The sequence below is a fragment of the Crocuta crocuta genome, unplaced genomic scaffold, assembly GCF_008692635.1.
Source record: "Crocuta crocuta isolate KB4526 unplaced genomic scaffold, BGI_CrCroc_1.0 scaffold59-1, whole genome shotgun sequence".
Classification (NCBI taxonomy): Eukaryota; Metazoa; Chordata; class Mammalia; order Carnivora; family Hyaenidae; genus Crocuta; species Crocuta crocuta.
The window spans coordinates 1,488,388-1,511,105 of NW_027551579.1; the positions used below are offsets into that span (position 1 = coordinate 1,488,388).

Genomic DNA, 22,718 nt, shown 5'->3' on the forward strand with positions numbered 1-22,718 from the left:
CAAAACAGTATGAAGAGAAATGAATACATACCATCCCCTATTTTTTGAAAGTTCTGCTCTTCGAAAGAGATTCAGAAGATTTGAAACAGTCACTTCTGAAGTAAAGTGTTGTTTAAAAATCTAACGGGGGAAAAAAATGGCTGTAAGTAAATTTTCACTTGCTTCAAATACATACGGTACTTGTTAAATAAACTTAAAAAAAAAATAGTAATTGTAAAGAATGTATCTCCCAATAGTCCTTGCACAATTTCAAGGCTTTATGAGAGCTATTTCTCAAAAGTGGCATTCATGAGCCAATTTTCCACGATCCCAAGGTATTTACTATTGATAACAATTCACAAAAGCACTTTTCCCTTTTGAAGAACTTCCCTATAACACAAAGTTGTGCAGTCTGAGTTACCCCATAAGTGCTCCTTAACCAGGCTTAAGTCTGTGCTCTCAAGAGAACATATTTCCAATGAAGGAATAATTTCCAAATATATTCCAGCCTAGAGAAGAGATTCACGAGAGGAAAATATTAACAAATTGTGTATTTCAACAAACTCACTCACCTCAAAAGCATTGATAGCCGATAAAACAACATCTATACTATCATCACCTAATCGGGTTAAAACAGCTTCTTTTATGAAAGACTTGTCGACACTCTCCTAAACAAGAAAAGAAAAATTTAGTTGCTGCTCAAACCTAAGATTTTACCCTAGAGAGGAAGCTTGGTTTTGTGAAAAGCATTCCAGATTAGCAGTAAGAAATGCAGGCTCTGATCTACACGCAAATTCAAACACTAAACATACCTGCACTGAGCTAGATAATCTCTAAAGGGTCTTTTTATTTTTTTTTTAAATATAATTTATTGTCAAAATGGCTTACATACAACACCCATTGCTCATCCCAACAAGCATAAAGGGCCTTTTTAGAGGAGTAATCACTTGGTACAAACTTTTTTCCAGTTCCTAGAATATATGATAGAATATGTATAATCCAAATTTAACTTCTGCATTAAGAAGTTCATCTTGTAAATAAGAGCCTGGATATTGGGAGCGCAAAGACCACAGAACCAGAACACCTAGGTTTAAGTCCTGGCACTACCCACCTACCCGCTATGTGACCCTGTGTGGGTGCTTTAACCTTTCCAGGTCTCACTACTCTCACCCACAGAACAGAGCTAGTAATAGTATCAACCCCAGAGGACTGCTACAAGATTAAATACACATCAGTGCTTAGAACAAGGACTTTCAAGTAGTAAACACTGTTAAAAGTTAGTTATTATTATCAAGATTTTTACAAGGATAAGAACATGCACTGAAAAGCCAGTCTGCCAAAACGAGATTCTTTTTTTTTTTACATAACAAAAGAAAATAAAGCACATAATCAAAGTAACAGAAAGACAAGACTACAAATCAACCTAAATATATTCTTACCCGTGGGTGGTGAAAAAATATAACTAAATAACGCTACAAAAAACAATTAAGGCGCTCTGTTGGGAGATAAAACTAAAATACAAACTGAAGTCCAACTTTCACATAGTAAATGTCACCAGAATTTTCTAAAGAGCTAACAAGTAGTGAAATATCCCCATCTGAAGACAGTAACAATACATAAATCTAAAGGGTGAATGCATCCAGTGCCCTTTACTTAAACACTAACCAAATCCAGAAGGGGACCAAGAAGGAAGGGAGTAAAAGGAGGATGAGAACACCCTCAGATATAACAGGAGCTTCCAGGAATCCTTTTTTCCTTCTAGACACTGGGATCTTCCTATCACAACAAAGACCAGTATTCTATGGCTTAATTATCCAGCAAATCAGTAACACAAACCTATAGCTTGTGAAACACAACTTATGCCAGATCAGAAATGAATCAAAGCTACAGATTACAAATTTGAGTATTACATCAACCACTTTTAAAGAAACATTCTTGGGGTGCCTATGTGGCTTGGTCAGTTAAAGCGTCCAACTTCGGCTCAGATCATGATCTCACAGTTTAGGAGTCTGAGCCCCACATTGGGCTCTGGGCTGATAGCCTGGAGCCTACTTCAGATTCTGTGTCTCCCTCTCTCTGCCCCTCCCCCACCCCTCTCAAAAATTAAAAAAAAAAATTCTCCTAGATCCTAATGTTGCTATTATTATTCATATATCGTTTTAAAATGAAGTAACTCAAAAATATAAAGCCAAAAATATTATAAATACAAACCAAATTTTTAAGTCCAATATTACAAAACCCTGCAAAACCACAATAACTCATATTGGAATGAATTTACTATGGTAATTATGATTACATTCTGAAATTAAATTCTATCTGTGCTATGAATCTGGCTCTAGCTACCATGACACAAGTTCAAGTTCAGCACGTTTATACTACTGTGTGCCACGAGGACGCTTTACTCTAGGACCACTTCTCTTCCAGAAATGTTCCAAATATGCAATAGTAGTAAATACAAGAGAATACTGTAGATTATCACACAGGTGAACACTCTCATTTTAATTATAGTAACTACACTAAAGGTCTATACCAGTTAACTCTTCGAACCCATGATTTGATGACTATGTAAAAAAAAAAAAAATAAGTTCATTTGAAAGCCAGAGAAAAATTTGAAGAACACAGTATTAGTGATAAGCTCATACAGCAAACACTATGACAGTATTGTTTAAATGGCTGAAGTTCAGAAAATACCACTCCACTTGAATTACTGCAAAGTCTTGGTAAAATACCATTTTGGTATAAAGACATTATTTACAAATTAAGTTAGCCTTCATACTTACTATTCACAACCACCAAAATGTGAAAACACAAATATAACTTCAGGTACTGAAATCACAGAACAGTGTACCAAAAGATGTCATTCTGACGTCCCCAAATATGCTCATGTTGCACTTAAGAATACCAAAGTCAAATTTCAAAACTACAACATTCTTAGATCATTTACAGAGGTTCACAAATTATCTAGAAATTGTAGTTTGAAAAACACTGAACTAAGTAGTAATCTGCAACATGGAAATATGAATATAGCGGTTAATAAAGCATGGTGGCTCTAGTAAATGGTGGCTACTGGCACGTATGGTCCAATGCACTCTCTGCATTATTCACCTTACGTCTGTAATTACACAGTATCAATTGTATTTGGTAACTTCAATTTCTTATTCTAGAATTAAACTGCTCATCTTCAGGATAGAAATACCAGAAATGAAGCTATCTGACACAAACCTCTGATGTCTTCATGATATTTTTCAGATGATTAATGGCCAGAAGTCTCACAGGAGCAAGTGGATGATTCAGACTGAGCATCAAGGACGTATCAGAATCTGCTAAAAACTACAGAATTCATCACAATCACCAAATGATTTCACCATTAAATCTAAGCATCTGATCAAGCATAAAAACCAGAGAAAACTGTCCCAAAATGTCCAACATATTTGATAACAACCATCTAATTCCAGAACCCAAGAATTAAAGTCTTTGTCTCTAGAATGTAGTACGGGGTACAACAGATGAAAAACATATGCATCCTAAATGTTGTGATTTTGAGCACACTTGTGTCTATGTGTAGGTTTATTTAGCGAAGCAATTCTATAAAGTAACTTTGTATTCATTATATGGATCTGACTTCAAACTGAGAAGCACCTGAAATACATCAGTACATTAGCACCTAAATGAAAATATGAAATAAAAAGTTGGTCACTGAACACAGAAAGCAATTCATCTAAATGATAAAACAAGGACTATCAACTACCAAATTAATGACAACTTACTTCACTTATGTAATCAGACTAAGAAGGAAATCGATTAAAAAAAAAAAAAAAAAAGAGGACGCCTGGGTGGCACAGTCAGTTGGGCATGGTTGGGCATCCAATTTCAGCTCAGGTCATGATCAGAGGGTTCAAGCCCTGCACTGGGCTCTGTGCTCACAGCTCAGAGCCTGGAGCCTGCTTCTGATTCTGTGTCTCCCTCTCTCTCTGCCCCTCCCCTGCTCACGCTGTCTCTCTCAAAAATGAATAAATGTTAAAAAAAAAAAAATTTTTTTTTAAAAAGAAGGAAATCTATCACCCTCATATTTGGAAATGAAATATTAAAGATGAAGGTCTAATTATGAAAGAGAAACCAAAACAATCACATTTCTCCTCACAACATTTATTTTCAAGGCTAATTATAAAAACTGCTTAAATGTCTAACTTCGAGTAGAAAGATCTAGGGTGAATTAAAAGGAAATTTATGAAGTTCTAATATGATCATGAAATTAAAATCCACCTCCCTTTTTCTCACCAGTGTCTTAAATAGCCTCACGTGGCTAGTGGGTACTGCACTGCAAAGTGCACATATAGGAGAAAAATAAGGACACGCTAGAAACTTAAGTAGAGCCCCCTTTTGGTGATTGCTAGTAATACTTCCAAACAACACTTTTCCTGAAATAAGCATCACATTTAGTTATTTAAGCTGTCACACCTTTCTCCAATAATTCAATGCATAACTGAATTGAGGCCTCACAGCCTCCCTCCAGGGAACTAGGGAAACTACTAAATCTCACCTGTCCCTCAAACTTTGCAAAGAAAGGAGTGAACTAGTCAATTTATCTCCAGAGCTCCTAAAATAACCACACAAATATACCCATAATTGTAGTAATTCCTCTGAAGAAAAACTTACCTGGTACTTTCCTCCACTTGTAGAGAGAGAGATAAATTGATGAAAAAGCTCTTGTTTTTTTAGATCGGTAATTTCTTTTAGGCGTTCCTCTAATACAACATCTAATGTTTTGGGATATCTGGGAAGAAATTAAAGAGTTATTCTTAATGAAGTTACTGACCACACGCACCATACGTGCATAAAAAAATATAAATAAAACCCTAAGAGTATTCCAAAAGTAACGTCTCTGTATATAAAAATTATACTCTCTACAGTCCCCAAATGGCCCCTATTTCCTATATAGACAGGTCAAATACACTTAAATCCCATATGGGTCTTCCTAAAGGGGGAAAAAAAAGAAGAGCCTCTTTATAAATCATTCCCTATGTTACAATATGAACCTGTGAATCTTCTTTTATAAAACAACATGCACACATTAAAGAAGGGCACAAGCACACAACTTACTTGCTTTCTAAAAGTCTGACAAGTGGAAGAAACTGTTCATTAAGCAGAGATACTTTATCAGGATCGATTTCTTCTCGTGAGCTATATGAAATATATTCTTCAAAAAGAAGGCTGCAAAACAAAACAAGTATCAGCAGACATGAGTGCTGCTGTTTACTGAGCACCCATTATGTTCTAGATGCTTCAGAAATACCTTGCCATGCTTCCATGAGGTACCAGTCATTCTTACTTTACATACACATAAGCTAGGGCTGAGAACTCTCATCTGCCTGCGATCATGGGAGGAGAGCCACTGCAGCCAACGCTGAGCGAGCCCTCCTGCGCCATCAACAGAACAGGTTCTGAAGCCAGATGGACTCCGGGGGCCCGCACTCTCAACAGCACTTCCCACGTCTACTCTCATTTAATCCACAAGCCAATTCTGTGAGCGAGGGGCGCGAACGACACAGCAGCAGCCAGGCCAATGTTACACAACAGCAGAACCAGATGCAGGCAGTCTGACCTTCAGAACTTACTACTCTACTTTGCTGGCAATGAGAGGAAGGATTCAAGCCCGTGTCTGACTGCAATGCCTACATTCTTTTCACTGTATCGAGTTGCCCTTTAAGTCAAAGAAGAAAATGGGACACAGACTACCTTTACAGAAAAGAATTTTCACTTCACATCAACCCTCAATATTAAGTTTCTACTTGATACTTACTAAATGCCAAATGTGATGCACTGTTTCAGGCATTTTGATGCACTTATTAACAGGGAACTCGAAACAACCACTAGCTCCATTTAGCTATAACCCAAACACAGCTTAACTATTAACTTTCTGTGATCACATTTAAGCACTAAAGACAAATTACTTTTTCCTTCTATTGCCATAATTATTGCACTAAGTACTTATAATTAATGAAATGACAAGGACAAAAATAGGAGTGCATCATAAAAAGATACTAGAAAACTGCTAGTCAATTCTAAGAAGTATACTAAGCTACAAAAATACAAATCAAAAGCACGTCAGAAATAACAGCTTACCTAGCCAGCAAATGGTCTAAGTTGTTCTTCAGTGATATATTTGTAAGTATAGCTTCTAACTGTCTCCTGTAGATTTGCCCATCCATCCCTTCAGTTTCTTCTCCTTAGTATAGAACATACATTAAAATTGATGGGGACAATTTTTTTTGTACTTAAGTTATTAAATTTATTTATAGCAGAAAACTTTTCTATAGGAATAACTTTAAACCATATATACTGGTATCCAGCTTTTTACCTGTTTATAAAAGTGTAGTTCACCTATTCAGCCATTTATACTTTTTACATTTTTGTATATATTACCTTCACTTCTACTTTACCTGAAATTCTCTACATTTTTAAAAACAAGTTTTTCATGCTTATCTTATTAACAAAACAGAGGTCCAAAAAATAGTCGTTCCAGGTCATATTAAAAGTGGTTGAAGCTGTGACCCAAGCCTAGAGCTCAATAAACTAGCTCTGAAAGCAGGCTGTCAACCTGTATGTTGATGTGCCTTGCTGCCCTGAGTCCTCATCTTCTATTCCACACTTACTGCACATATCTTACCAATCGCATGGCAGTCCTGCCTTCAAAGATTGGGACCACATCGTCACCAGAACAGGAAAAATATACTAGTATTCATGCTAGTCATATTTCTGAAACACATATTTAAATCAACATCCAGCAAGGCAAACCTTACTTTCCAATAAACTGACATACTTTAGAGAGATCTTCCTTAGTATGTTTTTCTTAGTCTAAGTGGTAATTAGAACCAAACGTTTCTTCTTGTCTTTCTGTATTTATTGAAAGATAAGAAGCATATAATGGAAGTAATCATTTTTAATTACTTTATGGCTTTTTAAATTTTTGGGTTTTTATGTATGAGATTTTCTCCGTCTTTTTATGTTCAGTGACTCAAAGGAGAAAAACTTTTTTTGGCGAGTATCTGTTGTACATGAGTCACTGAAGTTCATTAAATATTTAAATGAGAAAAGGGAAAAGTTTTACTTGGTAATATATGTTAATCACTTTAAACTAATTCCATAGTCTTTTTCATGTAGAGACTGTTTAAGGACACACTTTAGAGGTGCCTGGGTGGCTAAGTCCGTTAAGCATCTGACTCTTGGTATCAGCTCACATCACAATCTCATGGTTTATGGGACTGAGCTCTGTGTCAGGCTCTGCGCTGACAGTATGGAGCCTGCTTGGGATTCTCTCTCTCCCTCGGTCTGACCCCCTACTTGTAGACACACTCTTGGGCTCAAAATAAATAAACATTAAAAAAGAACACACATTAAGAAGACACATCACAATTCTGAGCATATCCAATAACAAGTATCTCCTTCAACCAACCTACTCCCCACCTCAAATGTTTTTCACATTGAAAAAAAAAAAACCCTACACAAAACAATTAGATAGCAGAAACTTGAAATACCTTTAAGATATTAACAGGAGTGTGGTTCTATTTTGAGAGAATTCAATCTTAGACACGAAGTTTCTGGACACAAAATATAAAACCACAAACCTGTAACATGATTAACGATGGAGACAACCAGATGGGGAAGCATGTAACGCAGAAGAGGACTGATGTCATAGATTTCAGAAATCCCATGAAGTATTGTAATAAGATCAGGAACGTTACACAAATGAGGAAATGGCCTTCGAAGAAATACATAAAATGTTAACTTCAAAAGTCAGCTAATATACGGCAATTAAAAAAAGTATAAAATTTATCTCTGAAAAGAAAAAATTTCTTTAAAAATTTATCTTTTAAAAGAATTATTCAAAATACTTTTATTCTCCTCTAATTACTATTATTCCCCAATTTAGTCATACATACTTTTTCCCAAGGCTCTCTGGCTTCTGTCTCTGCATGAGCACTATCAAGCAACCTAATCCATCCTTGATCAAAGAAGGAATTTTGGTCAATGTTTTGATGATCTGTGAAGCCAACGAATTAACGAAGGTGTCTTCCATGGTCACTTTCACAGAAATCTGACAGATTATCATGTATGTTGCAGCTCTGTAATCTGGTAAAGACGATTTCAACCCCTAAATATTTTTTAAGATACAAGGAAAAACAATAAACTCTATCATTTAATTCTACTTAAAATGCTACTTTACCTTGACAAATTAAAAATGCCATCAACTGGAGATCAATACTACCTAACATACTGAAAAGTCAACCACTCCCTGGAAGTTCGCCTCTTTTCCTGAGCAGAGATGAGGTTATGTCTCTTGGATGAGAGGAGGGATCTGAGATCTAAATCAAACATTCACTACATATGCTAACAGGAGCCAAAAGGCTCTTCTTTTCTAGGCAAACACCCACCAGTGGAAATGAGGCTTCAGATACAAGACAGTGTCTGATAAAAAGACAATTCTGGGATACCAGCAGGAAGTGAAAGCAGTACTTCCATGGGGAATCTGGGAGGGTGGTTGCAACAAGGCACTCGGGAAGAAGAAACACTGAGAAGTGGAAGTCGCTGTAAAAAGAATGATAAGAGGGGCGCCTGGGTGGCTCAGCTGGTTAAGCCTCGACTTCAGCTCAGGGCATGATCTCGCAGTTTATGAGTTTGAGCCCCACGATGGGCTCTGTGCCAACAGCTCAGTCTGGAGCCTCCTTCAGATTCTATGTCTCCCCCTTGCTCTGCCCCTCCCATGCCCATGCTTTGTCTCTCAAGATTGAAAGGAAAAAAAAAGTTAAAAAATTTTAAAAAAAGAAAAGAATGATGAGAGCATGTGCCTTGATGAGATTTTCTAATCCACTCTGCTTCCAGTGAGTCACATGACTGTTAAGAAAACAAATTTGAAAGGTAGTGGCAGGGCCAAACAGCCCACAATTTATTCTTAAGGAGCCCTAAATAAGATCCTACTCTTTGCAAGTTTTTAAGACAAAAAAGTCATACTTTTAACCTAAAAATTAAATCTTGCCAACCATTTAAGTTGTCAACTTAAAAATATTTATGTCTAAGTGAAATTTTTATAAAGCCAGGAAATTCCTTCAAGTACAAGTTAATCTATTTTACACATGAGCAGGACCAACCTTTTGGATATATGGAAATAGCTTGGCAACTATATTATCCAATACCCCCTCGGCAGTCACTAGAGCAGACACGATGGTAGAAGCATAAAAAGTTAAGAGCACTCTCAACTGAGCTGAACTTCCAGGATACTCAGCAAAAACCTAGAACAAAAAATACAAAGCAAGGTGAAAATGGAAGGCCAGTTAGATAAACGCACAAAAATATTTATAGCTCCCCTCAACTACTTCAGACTGACCTTTTTATTTTTACCATATGCAACATTAAATAGACGAATGCAATCGTTCAATTAAATATGACAAGGATGAACAATCCTCCTCACTTCTGATCATTTCTCAGTTTAAACAGTCACTGTAAGAGGCGCCTGGGTGACTCAGTCGGTTGGAGGTCCGACTTCGGCTCAGGTTATGATCTCATGGCCCATGGGTTCCAGCCCCATGTCAGGCTCTGTGCTGGCAGCTGGCTCGGAGCCTGGAGCCTGCTTCCGATTCTGTGTCTCCCTCTCTCTGACCCTCCCCTGCTCACGCTTGCTCTCTCTCAGACATAAATAAAACATTTTTTTTAAAAAAATTAGAAACAGTCACTGTAAATAGGATTTGACAAGAAAAAGAACAATATATTTTTGTAGGAAAACACCTTTGTGATCAAAGACTGATTCAAACTGCTCATGCTCCAGAAGAGGAGGCCACTTAACAAAAGGAACTTCTTCAAAGCACACAGTTATCAGACAGGTTTTCTTCATTCAAAACAAGTCATCTTAATGCAATCAGAGTCAGGAAACCAGATACCACTCACCTTCACAGATTTTGTCACCAGACTACAAATGAAATCCATGAATCCAAGATCTTTGTAGCAGTGGGTAATCAACGTTCCCCTAGCTAAGGGCACTCCATGTTGCTGTTATAGAAAGAACCAAGACTTTTTAAAGATATTGATCAACTGACCATTTTTTTGAAGTACCTACCACAGTAACAACTTTGTACTGATGCAGTTCATAAATACAAAATACAGCCTCTCCATATAGCTGGTGGTAGATAGGAAATTAACATATAAAATTGTGCAAACTCTAGAAATCCAAAAGAGGTCAGCAATGGGGGTAGAAGTACTCAGTGAATATTGCCTACTTATTATGTGTTGCATTTTCATATATCTATTTGTCTAAATGTGGATTCTCTAGATTCTTAGGAACTCTACTAGTTAGATTGGGTTTTTGAGCCAACGTGTTATGGTTGTCTTTGCTTTACAATAACACTACTAATAGAAACAGAGTAGGAACCCAGAAAACTTATACTGCTATTTCCACCACTTAGCATCATGCATGGCATGTACTGGGTGCTCAATAAACACTGAATAAAAGACAGGAGAATCTTAAGTGAATGTTAATAGGTGAGTGGAGTTGCATACCTGAAACAAATGTGCCTAGAGAGCACTGGCGTCTGTGTGCAGAGTAGGGGAAAAAATGACCTAGATGTTATATTAGCAGAGAGAGTAGTTTGGTAAGCTTTATTATAGGTTGTCTTTCTCATCTGGAATACTTACCAGTTCAAGTGCTTTCCATCCAGACTCTTGGGCCGTATTTCCAATTAAAAATGCCCATTCCTTTCTTTTTACTACTTCTGATCACGGATCCCACTATCCTCACACATCAAATTACCTCTTTTCAAGGTCTCAGTCTCAGTCTACTTTTGCCTCGTCTGTCCTCCTCCTAGCCTGAATTGCCATACTCAATAATCAGTAAAATTCCTGTTAACATAAATGTACTTTCTTCTACTACATGTTGCAAACAAAGTGAAAACGGCAAGTCAATTGTTTTATTACAAAACCACGCTAACTGATCCTTACCAAACTCTTTCTGGAAGTCAACTATCACCCTCTCATTCATCTACAGATTAAATCCCAGTATCCTTTTTTTTTTTTTTTAAACTTCAATAATTTCCTTAAGTCCTTCATGTCATCCCTATCCTTTTAATTTTTTAAAGTACTTATCTGCTTTTCTTGACCTCCAATTTTTTTTAAAGCAATACAGTTCCAAGATCTAAAATGTCAGCAGTGTAGTGGAAAGATAATACATTTTAAAATCAGACCTAAATTCAAACCCTAACTGCCACTTTATATTTATTTGAACTTGGGCAAGTAATTCTCTTAGCCTGTGCTCATCTGTAAAACTAGTTAATAGAAGGTCAACTGCCTAGCCTAATGTCAGCTGCTAAATAAATGCCAATTTCAACTAGAAATTAGGAAATAAAAGTGATGGAGGTAATACTGGACTACCTTTAGCAGCAGTGAGGGCTTAATATTTTTTCTAAATTGTATCCCTTAATCAAGATCTGTAATGATTATAGATACAGGTCATTCAATAATCATACCTTAACTGGTGACAACCAAAACCATTTGTGCTTTGGATTATTAATTTTCAGAAGCTGTATAACTCGCACAAATATTCTGGTCTCGTGGTATGGTAGAACACAAGCAATGAGGCTATCTTGATTATAAAGATGGATATGGAACCTGTGGGGAGAAAAGCAAACAATTCAAAATGATACTAAACCCCCAAGCATTTATTTCCTTCCAGGTCCGGATTCTCTATCAATGGGCTAGAACTGCTCAGAATAAATATCAACAAAAACAAGTACATAACTATAAGACAAAGAACACTAAATGATAAACCTCTATTTTGCATTAATGTACTCCTCGGCAGAGTTCTGTCAACTCTTACGCAGTATTTAATATTCAATATCAAAATCTATATCCCATTCACTTTCTCTCAACTTAAAAAAGAAAAAAAACCCCTATTATTAAATTAACATAATTGTGGGACCACTGTGGTCAAACCAACCGAAAACCAACTGGTCAACTAGGCAGCAACGCTTGGCTCCTCTCCATGCTCTAAAGTTCAGCTTCCTCAGCTTATCAGAACTCTAAAACCAGAAGACTAAAATCACATTACTTTCTCTGAATTAGAAAAAGTCAGATTACAACTTTTTATAATTCGTCCCTAAACTTCACACAACTTTGTATGGGCCCCTCTACTGTAGTAAGGACAGGCACATTAATCACACCAGATACACTAAATCCTTTCCAGCCTTGAAGACCTAGCTCAAATGCGTCTGCATTCAGGATGCTTTTCCTAATCCTCCAGCGAACTGATTCCTCTTATGTCTATTTACACGCCAAACTTACTCGCCAACATGCTTTCTTCACCAAGCTTTCCTCAACTACTTCAGGCAGCACAGCAGCCTCAAACTTTGCATACACCATTATTTCAAAACAATAACCAAGGGCAGCCTACTTAACCTTGTATTGACTCTAATGTTTACTTAACAAATTACATGAATAATTTTTAAAAAGTACTCCTTATGCTAATCATCTATGAGGTCCAGGGGAAGGAATTAAATGCTAGAAGAAAAAGGGAAACATTACAGACTTTGTCTGATGACTCTAATTTTCTGATTATCAGAAGCCCCAGGTTAAGCTTCTGTTTTCTCAATGACTCACATGCTTCCAGAAGGGAAGTCACTTTAGCCCCATGTCTCCAATTAAGGAGACAAAGCTCGTTCTACTTTTAAAACATATAATACACGGCAAAATAAACAAAACTGTGTAAGCTGTGATATGATGCCAAATGAGTAAGGAAATAAGCTGAGTATTCTTATGAGACAATGTCCAAAGAGTCAAACCTTGGAAAAGGTTTGGAAGGTCAAACCTTGGAAACAGTCTTGTATCTCAGATTACTAGCTGTGTAGGTGTTAACTACTCAGGTAAGTTAACCCCTCTATGCCTCGATCCTGTAAACTGTACGATGGGGAAATCACACAGATCTTTCTATAGGAATGCTGTGAACACAGAGACAGCGTACGCCAAGTGCTTACCACAGAACCAGGTACATAAGTGCTCAATATACATGAGCTGTTATTGTTTTTCTTAAGTGATGACATTTTGGAGAATACTATTTGCTTCTTCCCAAAGCACTGGATTTGCTATTTTGGCAAGAAAGTTTAATAATACCCTTTGGCCCCAATAGGCAGTAATGATTTGTTGTTTTTTTTTTTTTAAACTTTTTTTTTTTTATTTATTTCTAGGAGAGAGAGAGAGAGACAGCGCGAGCAGGGGAGGGTCAGAGAGAGAGGGAGTCACAGACTGAAACAGGCTCCAGGCTCTGAGCCGGCAGTCAGCACAGAGCCCGACGCGGGGCTCGAACCCACGAACCGTGAGATCATGACCTAAGCGAAAGTCGGACACTTAACCGACTAAGCCACCCAGGCACCCCGGCAGTAATGATTTGTAATGGCAAAGTGATGTGAGCTCCTTGGAACTAAGTTGGTCTATTAACTCAAGATCTCCAGCAGCTGTACTTCTATCAACAAAAAAGAGTTTAACAGAATGGCATGCTTATCTCTCCTAACAGACATCATGTTAATCTCTTCAAAGAGCTAACTTCTTAGCTTTAAATTGGCTTAAGTGTTCTCATTACTTAAGTTTTTAAAAAGATCCAAGCTGTTAGCCCATAGTTCTTTCTGTGATTTCATTTCCTACCTGTGAATCAACCACTCCAGACACTTCTGTGCTGGCTTAAGCAGGAAGTAAGGGGACAAGTGAATAAGGAATAACGAAATGTTTTCATCTAGCTCTTTGTTCACTGCTTTGGTCTGAACGCTGCGCTCCAGTGTTTTTGCTAGCTGGCTGAACAACGGTGCTTCAAACTGCTCAAAGGAAGGATCAATCCCAAGCAGCTCTTCCAGGCCAGTGCATCCTAGGAAAAGGACAGATTATTTTCATTTATTTGTCATTTATTTTATGTTTATTTTTGAGAGACAGAGCATGAGAGGGGGCAGTGCAGAGAGAGAAACACAGAATCTGAAGCAGGCTCCAGGCTCTGAGCTGGCTGTCAGCACAGAGCCCAAAGCGGGGCTCGAACCCACGAACCACGAAATCATGACCTGAGCTGAAGTCAGAAGCTTAACGGACTGAGCCACTCAGGTGCCCCGTGGACAGTTTAACAGTTCTTTGCAAGCAAACTCATCTCACTCCTCTTTTACAGTTTTAACTTACCCCCAAAAATGTCACATAATCTGTAATAGTTCCAAACACAGATTTTTAGTTTTCAACATAAAAAATAAATCTTATCTCCCCAGCTAGAACAGAAAGTTCTGCCTGGCAGGTGCCATTCTTAAAAGAAAGAAAAAAAAATCCTTAAATAACCAGGCCAGTCCCCACAGGAATGGGGAAGACTCCTCCTCTACCCCAGCCAAGCCTCCGGCCCCTTTTTTTTTTTTTTTTGACTGTTCTTTCACACCACACATTAGTTAACCTCCCCAATCTTGTTTCATCTGTGAAATTCAGATGCTGCCACGTTTCAAGCATCAAGAACACAGTTATTTGTTATCCTCTTTCTCTGAATTACGCAAATCCACAAACTAGAAACTGTTAAAGACGACAGAGTCAGAAGAGAAAACAATACAGCAACATCCTCAAAACAGGTGCATCAAAGAGCTTTTCTGAATTAACGGGTAGCTCACCAATGGCAAAAGCGGTGTCCCTGTCGATGGAGGCCGCTTCCTTGGGGTCAAATAACAAAGAAGCAACTTCATCTCTCGATAACAGGCTGCGGTCACTTTGAGGGAGCGCGACGCGCTGGAGCTGCTGGGCTAAGGACGTCATCTTCCACGCAGGCGGATTTCTAAAAACACAGGCTAAAGAACAAAAACACTGTGAGGAGTCTCCAGAAAACTACAGGTGGATGAACCACGAGCCTCTAATGCCTCGCATACAAGTAACTTTCCTCGCACTCAGAACCGTGAAGATACACAGCCGGCTGCTCCGGGACTCACGCACCCCAAGGTACACACGCCATAGCAACAGCGTTAACTCAAGTTCCCGGGGCCACACCGTGGCTTCTGCCCCGACTCCGCGAGACTCGAAAACCTGCGGACACCTCACCCTCCCTTGCCATACCGTCTACACTCCTACAGCTCCTGCTCACCGAGATTTCGAATTCGGGACGCAAGTCCAGAGCGACCAGTCTTCACAGCAGTTCCCGCATGCTACCTAAACTGCCAGCTCTTGCCCGGAAATTCAAAGCATGCTTCAGGGGAACTTCCTGTTTCAGGCACTACGGCAAGAGAAGAGGTACAAGCTTGTCAGAAATGCGATATGATGACTCCGCCTCCCTGTGTCGAAGCCCCGCCCCTTCGCCGTGCCAGATTTCAGGCTCTGGCCCTGGTTTCGGTCCGGCTCCTTTGCTGGAGCTGCCCGTCCGCGCCCTGCTTTGTGCCTGAAGGTTTCAGTCTAGAGCTTAGCCTTTTGTGAGCGTTAAGGATCAGTAGCTGGAACCATTCATTCCACTTACCCAGCTTTCACTATGTACCAGCAGATAGATTAGCCGGCGGTTAAAAATGTGAGCTATGAAGTCACGTTGAGTGGGCTCAAATCCCGGTGCCAGCGCCCCAGAGCTCCGCCGAATTATTTCATAAGTTTGTTACCTTCTCTATAATGTGGGGAAAGGCTGAGAATTTCACGCGGTGAGCTGCTGATCGAATGACGCGAGCCGGTCTATAAATGGTGGTTGCCACAACCTTGGATCTTGGGGACCATCGTGTCACCGACCACTTTGCATTCCTGGAAAATCCATACTTTTTTAATTTTTATTTTAAAGTTAACCTTATTGAGATACACTATACAAACCAAATTACCCAACTCAGTTCAACAGTTCTGTGAGTTGTAACAAATGAAGATGTAACTCTCTCCCCATTTGAAAAAAAACCTCTCTGCTGTGATGCCCACTCCTACTCCCTGCCGCTGGCAACCACTGGTCTTGCCATCATTATAGGTTAAAGTTGCTGAATATGGATATACGACCATCTGTTTCCAAAGCAGGTGGTGGGTGCCACAAAACGGAGTGAAGTGGTCCAAGAAGCTACCCAGGCGGTGGGGATGATTGGATATCCTATACCTTTTCTGGATCGTGATTGGAGCCAAAGTCAGACCCTTGACCAGCTGAGGCACGGAGGTGCCCCATTAGCACAGACTTTTGTTGTTTTGCTTTAGCAGCATTCAGAACAACTCCCCCCCCCTCCCCCATCTACAGATAGTTAATAATCTTTTACGATAATCACTATGTGGTGTTAATTGCCTCAGGAGAATAAGTTCTGGATCTATTTCCACCCAAGCAGACCTCTCAAAGGAATTTTTTCGTTCTAATGTGTAAAGGGAATTTTGCCTTGACAAGAACAATCAACTTAGGGAGAAGTTAAAGTAGTAAGAAATGAAAACCAGTACCAATTTATCCACAAAGCATATTTGCTTTTTCACATGAAAAAAAAAAATTCTGAGTATATTTTTAAAAGTATTATCAAAATGAAAATTTTAAAAAGGAAAAGTGCTACAGGTATTTGGTCCAACTCTTTGTCTACCAAGAAAGAATTCACTGAGAATTTAAGCAAACAGGCATTTATTTGGGCAATGAGAATTGCAATTTGGGGGAGAGAGTCAAATAGAAACTTGAATTGCGCTCTGAGGAAGACAAAGGGGGCAGAGGATGTAAAGGTGAAAGGTCATGAGTACAGTTCTCATTTAGGTCTTCCGTGCAAAATAGGAATTAGAAGTAAGTTAACTGGGTTTCGTTGGATTAATAGATAAATGAAGGATTGAAACTGGTCAAATCAGGGGCGCCTGGGTGGCTTAGTCGGTTAAGCGTCCGACTTTCGCTTAGGTCATGATCTCGCGGTTCATGGGTTCGAGCCCCGCGTCGGCCTCTGTGCTGACTGCCAGCTCAGAGCCTGGAGCCTGTTTCAGTCTGTGACTCCCTCTCTCTCTGACCCTCCCCTGTTCACGCTGTCTCTCTCTCTCTCTCCTAGAAATAAAAAAAATAAAAAAAAAAAGAAACTGGTCAAATCAGATTGCCTCCTCAGTTTGAAAGATTCAGGTGTCATGGTGATGAGGGAGTTAAGTCCAGGCTGAGGGCTTGCAGCTGGCAAAAAGGTTCCTCCAATGAGGACATTCATAAAGTCTTCCTCCTTTATGGCCTCTCTACCCTACCTAAAAAGGCTAGGCTTAGCTAGGTTCGTTTGCTCCATGCTGAAATCTTTTATACCTTTCTATGTCAATTCCAATGATATACAGTGCCATGTTGAATTTTACTTTGGAAGTAAACTAGGAAAGTAAGAAAACAAGTCAAAGTTTCATTAAAAAATATATTTGTAAAAGAGCATTTACTTTAAAATATACCGTGATTTTGAATTATATATTTTTCTCCATTTTAGAAGAATTCTTTGGATATATTCCCGATTGTTTTCTGATGATCTCTTCCTTGGATTTTGCGATTCTATGCCCATCTCCCAGTTTGATTATTCAGTTGAGGAGCAGAGCAAACTTACTTTCTCAGTTGTTATTTGAATTTAAAATATCATTTGTACGGCATGTGTGGCTCTTCACTGCTTCTCCCTATATATTCTTTTCATGGCTTTTGCTATTTTAAATCCATTAACTCCATAATTTCAGCTGTAAGTGATACATATTTCTTGATGCAAGGATAAACATGGTTTTCAGAGATGATATTTTAACCATATGTTCTTTCATCTGATGAGGGATGCCATTGTGACAGAGTGATGAATTCTGTTCCTCATTTCGATCACTATTCAGGGCAAGGACTCTCCCTCCACCCCACAATTTCCAAGAGTGATCTGAACGAGTGAGGTTTTTTTTTTAAGTAAAAATTTTTAATGTTTATTTATTTTTGAGAGAGAGAGAGAGAGAGACAGAGTGTGAGCAGGGGAAGGGCAGAGAGGGAGAGGAAGATGCAGAATCTGAAGCAGGATCCAGGCTCTGAGCTGTTAGTATGGAGTCTGACTTGGGGCTTGAATCCACAAACCATGAGATCATGACCTGAGCAAAAGTCAGACACTTACCTGACCAAGCCACCTAGGGCCTTTGGCCATTATAAACTGAACTATCAGGGGAGATTTCAGTGCTTAATCGGATTAAATGCCCCATGAGTTGATTTTTTTAAAGGGTATTCTCCCTCCTTCACCCCGCCCCTTTTAATGCATAGTACCGATACTTTGATTCATTCTGTGTGTCCCTTATGCCAAGCCAGGCATATAGTAGTGAACAAGACAGCTTATGGAACCCGCATACCACCAGGAAGACACAGACAATCAGTAAGCAAATAGATAAATCAGAAAAGCTTCAAGGAATGTGAGAAGGACTCTAATGACCCCACTGAAAAGCCACATGAAGGGGGCGACAGAGAAAAGGCAGTGTGAATGGTTGGCGAAGAACTTCTGAGGAGGGAACATTTAAGCAGAGACCTGATTGAAAATTCTTGACAATATGGAGGTCATCCCAGACAGGACTGATCTTGACATTGACTCCATTCCAGTCACAGAAAGAGCTTCTTTCTGTCCTTCGAATACACCAAGCTTCTATTGTCTTCACAGCACTTATAATTACCTGGATCTATCTCGTTTGTTCACTTACTTATTTCTTGCGTCTTCTCACTTGAATACTGTCGTCACATAGGCTAACATGAAGACCACCCCTAAAATCGTGGAGGCTGGGTGAGTGTACGAATAGACTCGTCTACTGTCAGCCTAAATAATTAAAAGTTATAAGTCAACCTAAGACACTTTTGCTCCTCTTTCTCTGCCATTATGTTGCCAACTTTGACAAGTAAACATTTATAATGATAAAATAAAAACATTTTTATATGAATGAAAGACAGTAAAATATAAAAGATGACAGTATTTAATTATTGCACCTGTATGGGTATAACGTTGATTGGCTGATAATTCTGGATGAGTAATAAAGACAGATAAAGCTAATATGTTTCCTATATATTTATCCCATAAAATTTTGCTTTCATTTCAGCAAAATTACCAATTATGTTGTTTAACCCAAATTTTCATCAGTGGCGCTTTATTGACAAAAATGATCAAAAAGATTAAAAAATAAAATTTAATTATATTCAAAGTACACAAAAGTTGAATATATTTTCATAAAAATGGAAATTCAAAAGTCCATACGTTTTATTTTTCACTGGTTTTCAACAGTTGTCTTTCTTTTAGGAAGGCAAAGCAGATTATAATTAATGACAAAATTTCAAATAAAATAAAGCAGAAGTTTTTTCTTTTTTGGTAAATATTATTACCCTATTAAATATTTTCACAAAAAATAAATTAGTCACAAGTTTGTCATCCAATGTCCATCTAGTTGCCAGTGTAAAGAATCAGTAACACCTTTCGTTCATGTTACATCTACATCTACCTATTTTGAAATTAAAAGTCACATGAATTGCTTAATATTGTAAACAATTTTCAGCTACTCTATCCAATTATTGAGAATCCTTCACTAATTCCTGAGTACATCTAGGCCCATAAATTGGAAAACAAAAGGAAACAAGAAAGTACATGTTTAGAACTACTTAGGAAGAACACTTCATCATGCAGAAATCTCTTATGTTCATGCCATCTGAAAAGAAGAACATGACAAGTTAACCAATTTGTCTTTTCTCTTACCTAAAGCCCTTTCACATACAAATCTTGCTGGTGCTCTGACACAGTGTCCAGGGGCAGTACAACTCATAAGCCTCTGGAGCATTCAAACAGGGTTTGCTTTCACTTGAAAGCATGGGACAAGAGACCTGTTTCCTTGATCCTCAAACACAAAACCAGAGACTGGATGTGCAGGTTATGCAACAGCGGAGCTAAAAGGCAGACTTTGAGAAACAGGCTCCCACCTTTCTAAACAAATTTTTAAATGTACTCATGCACGATGTGAATTCAGGCCTTACCCTGGTCCAAGGGTAGTATTGAAGACGGGGGTTTCTCGTGCTTACTACTGGATCCGAGCTGGGATGTAACGTGCCTGGGGTGTGGTTGACAGTAAATATTTCTCGGCAGAACAAATGAGTGAATGAGCATAAATGTGTATAAGCTGTTTCTGTCTGTATCTCTTTCTTATTCAAGAAATGTATAGCAGAATATAAGTGAATGAAAGTAATATAGTTACTGGAATGACTGAGAAATATTCTAACTATAATAAAAGAAAACTATTCAGGAACTCCAAAAAAAATTTTGCACATTATTTGCATCATATATCACAATTGGTGGGATACTTGAAAATATATCTATTAATGAGAGATGAATCAAGATGTATCTTATGAGCAGTGTAAATTCAGCATGTGAAATCTACACTTCAGGCAACAAACACGTGACTTGGTAAATGAACTGAGACGTTAAATATTGGTTCTTCCTATTATGTCCCAGTCAAAGTCATTTACATTATTATGAACTTGAGCACTTGTGGTCCCATCCCCCAGAAATTACAATTATTTTTCTGGTTATTTTGAAATGCAGTGGTAGGGAGCTAGGAGTTGGGGGAAAAAATATATATATCAATAATATATATATCAAAAATAAATACATCAATTGCAGAAAGTCCCTGGTGTATCTCCAGCAGCCAGCAGATGGCACCAAAGCATTTTCCTGATTCCCGGAGAGCATTCATCAGTATCCCCAAGGAACACGTGAAACAGCAGCTTTCAAACTTTTTAAGTTTAAAAATTGTGTACAATTATACAAAAATTGGTTCATAGAATTTTCCACATATTAAATGCAATAAAATAATGTTTTTAAACACTTAGAAAGCCACAGGACTTTCTTAGAAAGTCACTTAGATTTTCTTAGCTAATAAGCATTATTCAGTCATCTGTTCAGTAAATACACTGAATTGTAGGTGCGGATGTCCTGAATCCCTTTCTCCCCACCCCCACCTCATTCTAAGTTCATTTCCATTGCATATTTGCTGCTGGGGAGATTTTTGTGTTGAGTAGGATCATGGTGAGGTTGACAACTGGGAAAGCCAGCAAGGGGAAATTAATAGAAACATAATGACAAGAGTTATCAGAGCACCCAGGAAAGTTTAGGTGGTTGGTGAGGAAGCGAAGGATTCAGCTCTCTGTGGGCTTAATTTGAAGAACTTAGGGTAGAGAGAGGAGTTTGGGAGATAAATTGAAAAGAGCAGCTCTCTGTCTAAGATGATATTAGATAGGAAGTAAACAAAGAAAAACAATTTTTAGGTTTTATCATTGCTATGTTTGTATTCTCTCTTTGGTATTCTCCTTTTGGAGCGGTGGGCTTGGTATGGTACACTTTATTGATGATACTTGAGAAGGTGGGGCTCCCCGAGGCCCTCTCTTTCTTCAGAGAGTCTGGGATGGAAACTGGGTAGAGGCCAGGAGATTCTCAGTGTGTTGGGGAATGAGTTGGGGCAAGGAATCTCCAGCAGCTGAAGGCTTCTCTCTTCCTCTTGCTCTCACTGGTGCCTGTGGTCCAGGGGGTCTTACTCGCTGGAAGCCATGTGGACCACACGGTCCACCACACGGTTGCTATAACCAAATTCATTGTCATACCAGGAAATGAGCTTCACAAAGTTGTCATTGAGATTAATGCCAGCCCCAGTGTCAAAGGTGGAAGGTGAGTGTCATTGTTGAGGTTGCAGGAGGCAACCTGGTCCTTGTGTAGCTCCGGATGCCCTTGACGGAGCCTTCTGATGCCCTCTTCACCACCTTCTTGATATCATCATATATGTCAGCTTTTTCCAGGCGGCAGGTCAGATCCACCACTGACACGTCAGAGGGGTGGGGACACAGAAGGCCATGCCAGTGAACTTCCTATTCAGCTCAGGGATGACCTTGCCTAAAGCCAGTAGACAAAGGGATGATGTTCTGGGCAACACCTCAGCCATTATGCTACGCCTTCCCCAGAATGGTCACCCATAGTCTTCTGGGTGGTAGTGATGGCCTCGACTGTGGCCATGAGTTCCTCCATGGATGACCTTGGTCAGAGGAGCCAAGCAGTTCCTGGGGCAGGAGACATGGCTGACAGTCTTGAGGGAGTTGCCATACTTCTCATGGCTCATGCCCCTCACAAACATGGGAGGCATCTGGAGAAGGAGCAGAGATGATAACCTTCTTACCGCCACCTTCAAGTGAGCCCCAGCCTCCTACATGATGGTGAAGACCCCAGTGGACTTGACAACATACTCAGCACTAGCATTACCCCATTTGATGTTGGCAGGATCTTGCTCCTGGAAGGTGAAGTTGGGCTTTCCATGGATGACCAGTTTTTTGTTTTCAGCCTTGACTGTGCCATTGAATTTGCATTGTGGAATAGTACTGGAACGTGCAGACCATGTAGTTGAGGTCACAGAAGGGGTCATTGATGGCAACAATATTCACATTGCCAGAGTTAAAAGCAGCCCTGATGACCAGGTGCCCAATATGGCCAAGTCCATTTACTCCCAGCTTCCCCATCGTGTCTTGGGGATGTGGCTGGCAGTGCATCAGAAGACATGGCTGTCTGTCTATGTGGGAGGAGCAGAAAGCCTCCCTTTGGTAATCTTAAAAAAGACTTCTCTGAAGATTTTGGTTTATTTTTAGTTCTATCTAGGAGTCAGACTAATATTTTTAGTAGGATAACTCCATGCTGTAACTAGTTTCAAGACCCAGTAAACCAGTTTAGTTTAATGTGGGTTATTTAAGTATTGCAAACAACGAGATGAAAATGCCATCATTTCCCAGTAACGTGATTATATACATA

At 39.0% G+C, this 22,718-nt stretch overlaps 1 protein-coding gene and 1 pseudogene across 1 annotated transcript in view; both read right to left on the bottom strand.

Annotated features, from left to right (window-relative positions):
• Positions 1-15,186, bottom strand: part of HEATR1 (HEAT repeat containing 1) — a 48,078-nt gene extending 32,892 nt beyond the window's left edge. The window contains exons 1-14 of the mRNA XM_077751715.1: positions 15,104-15,186; positions 14,640-14,813; positions 13,657-13,873; positions 11,490-11,631; positions 9,919-10,020; positions 9,126-9,266; positions 7,920-8,131; positions 7,605-7,738; positions 6,103-6,205; positions 5,080-5,190; positions 4,636-4,753; positions 3,202-3,309; positions 552-647; positions 32-120 (exon numbers count right to left, since the gene is read on the bottom strand). Of these exons, the coding sequence (XP_077607841.1) occupies positions 32-120; positions 552-647; positions 3,202-3,309; positions 4,636-4,753; positions 5,080-5,190; positions 6,103-6,205; positions 7,605-7,738; positions 7,920-8,131; positions 9,126-9,266; positions 9,919-10,020; positions 11,490-11,631; positions 13,657-13,873; positions 14,640-14,781 (1,715 nt within the window). The 5' untranslated portion in view covers positions 14,782-14,813; positions 15,104-15,186. The remainder of the gene's footprint in view (positions 1-31; positions 121-551; positions 648-3,201; positions 3,310-4,635; positions 4,754-5,079; positions 5,191-6,102; positions 6,206-7,604; positions 7,739-7,919; positions 8,132-9,125; positions 9,267-9,918; positions 10,021-11,489; positions 11,632-13,656; positions 13,874-14,639; positions 14,814-15,103) is intronic.
• Positions 15,187-21,459: 6,273 nt separating this feature from the next.
• LOC144221269 (glyceraldehyde-3-phosphate dehydrogenase pseudogene) lies at positions 21,460-22,432 on the bottom strand (annotated as a pseudogene).
• Between the last annotated feature and the right edge of the window lie 286 nt (positions 22,433-22,718).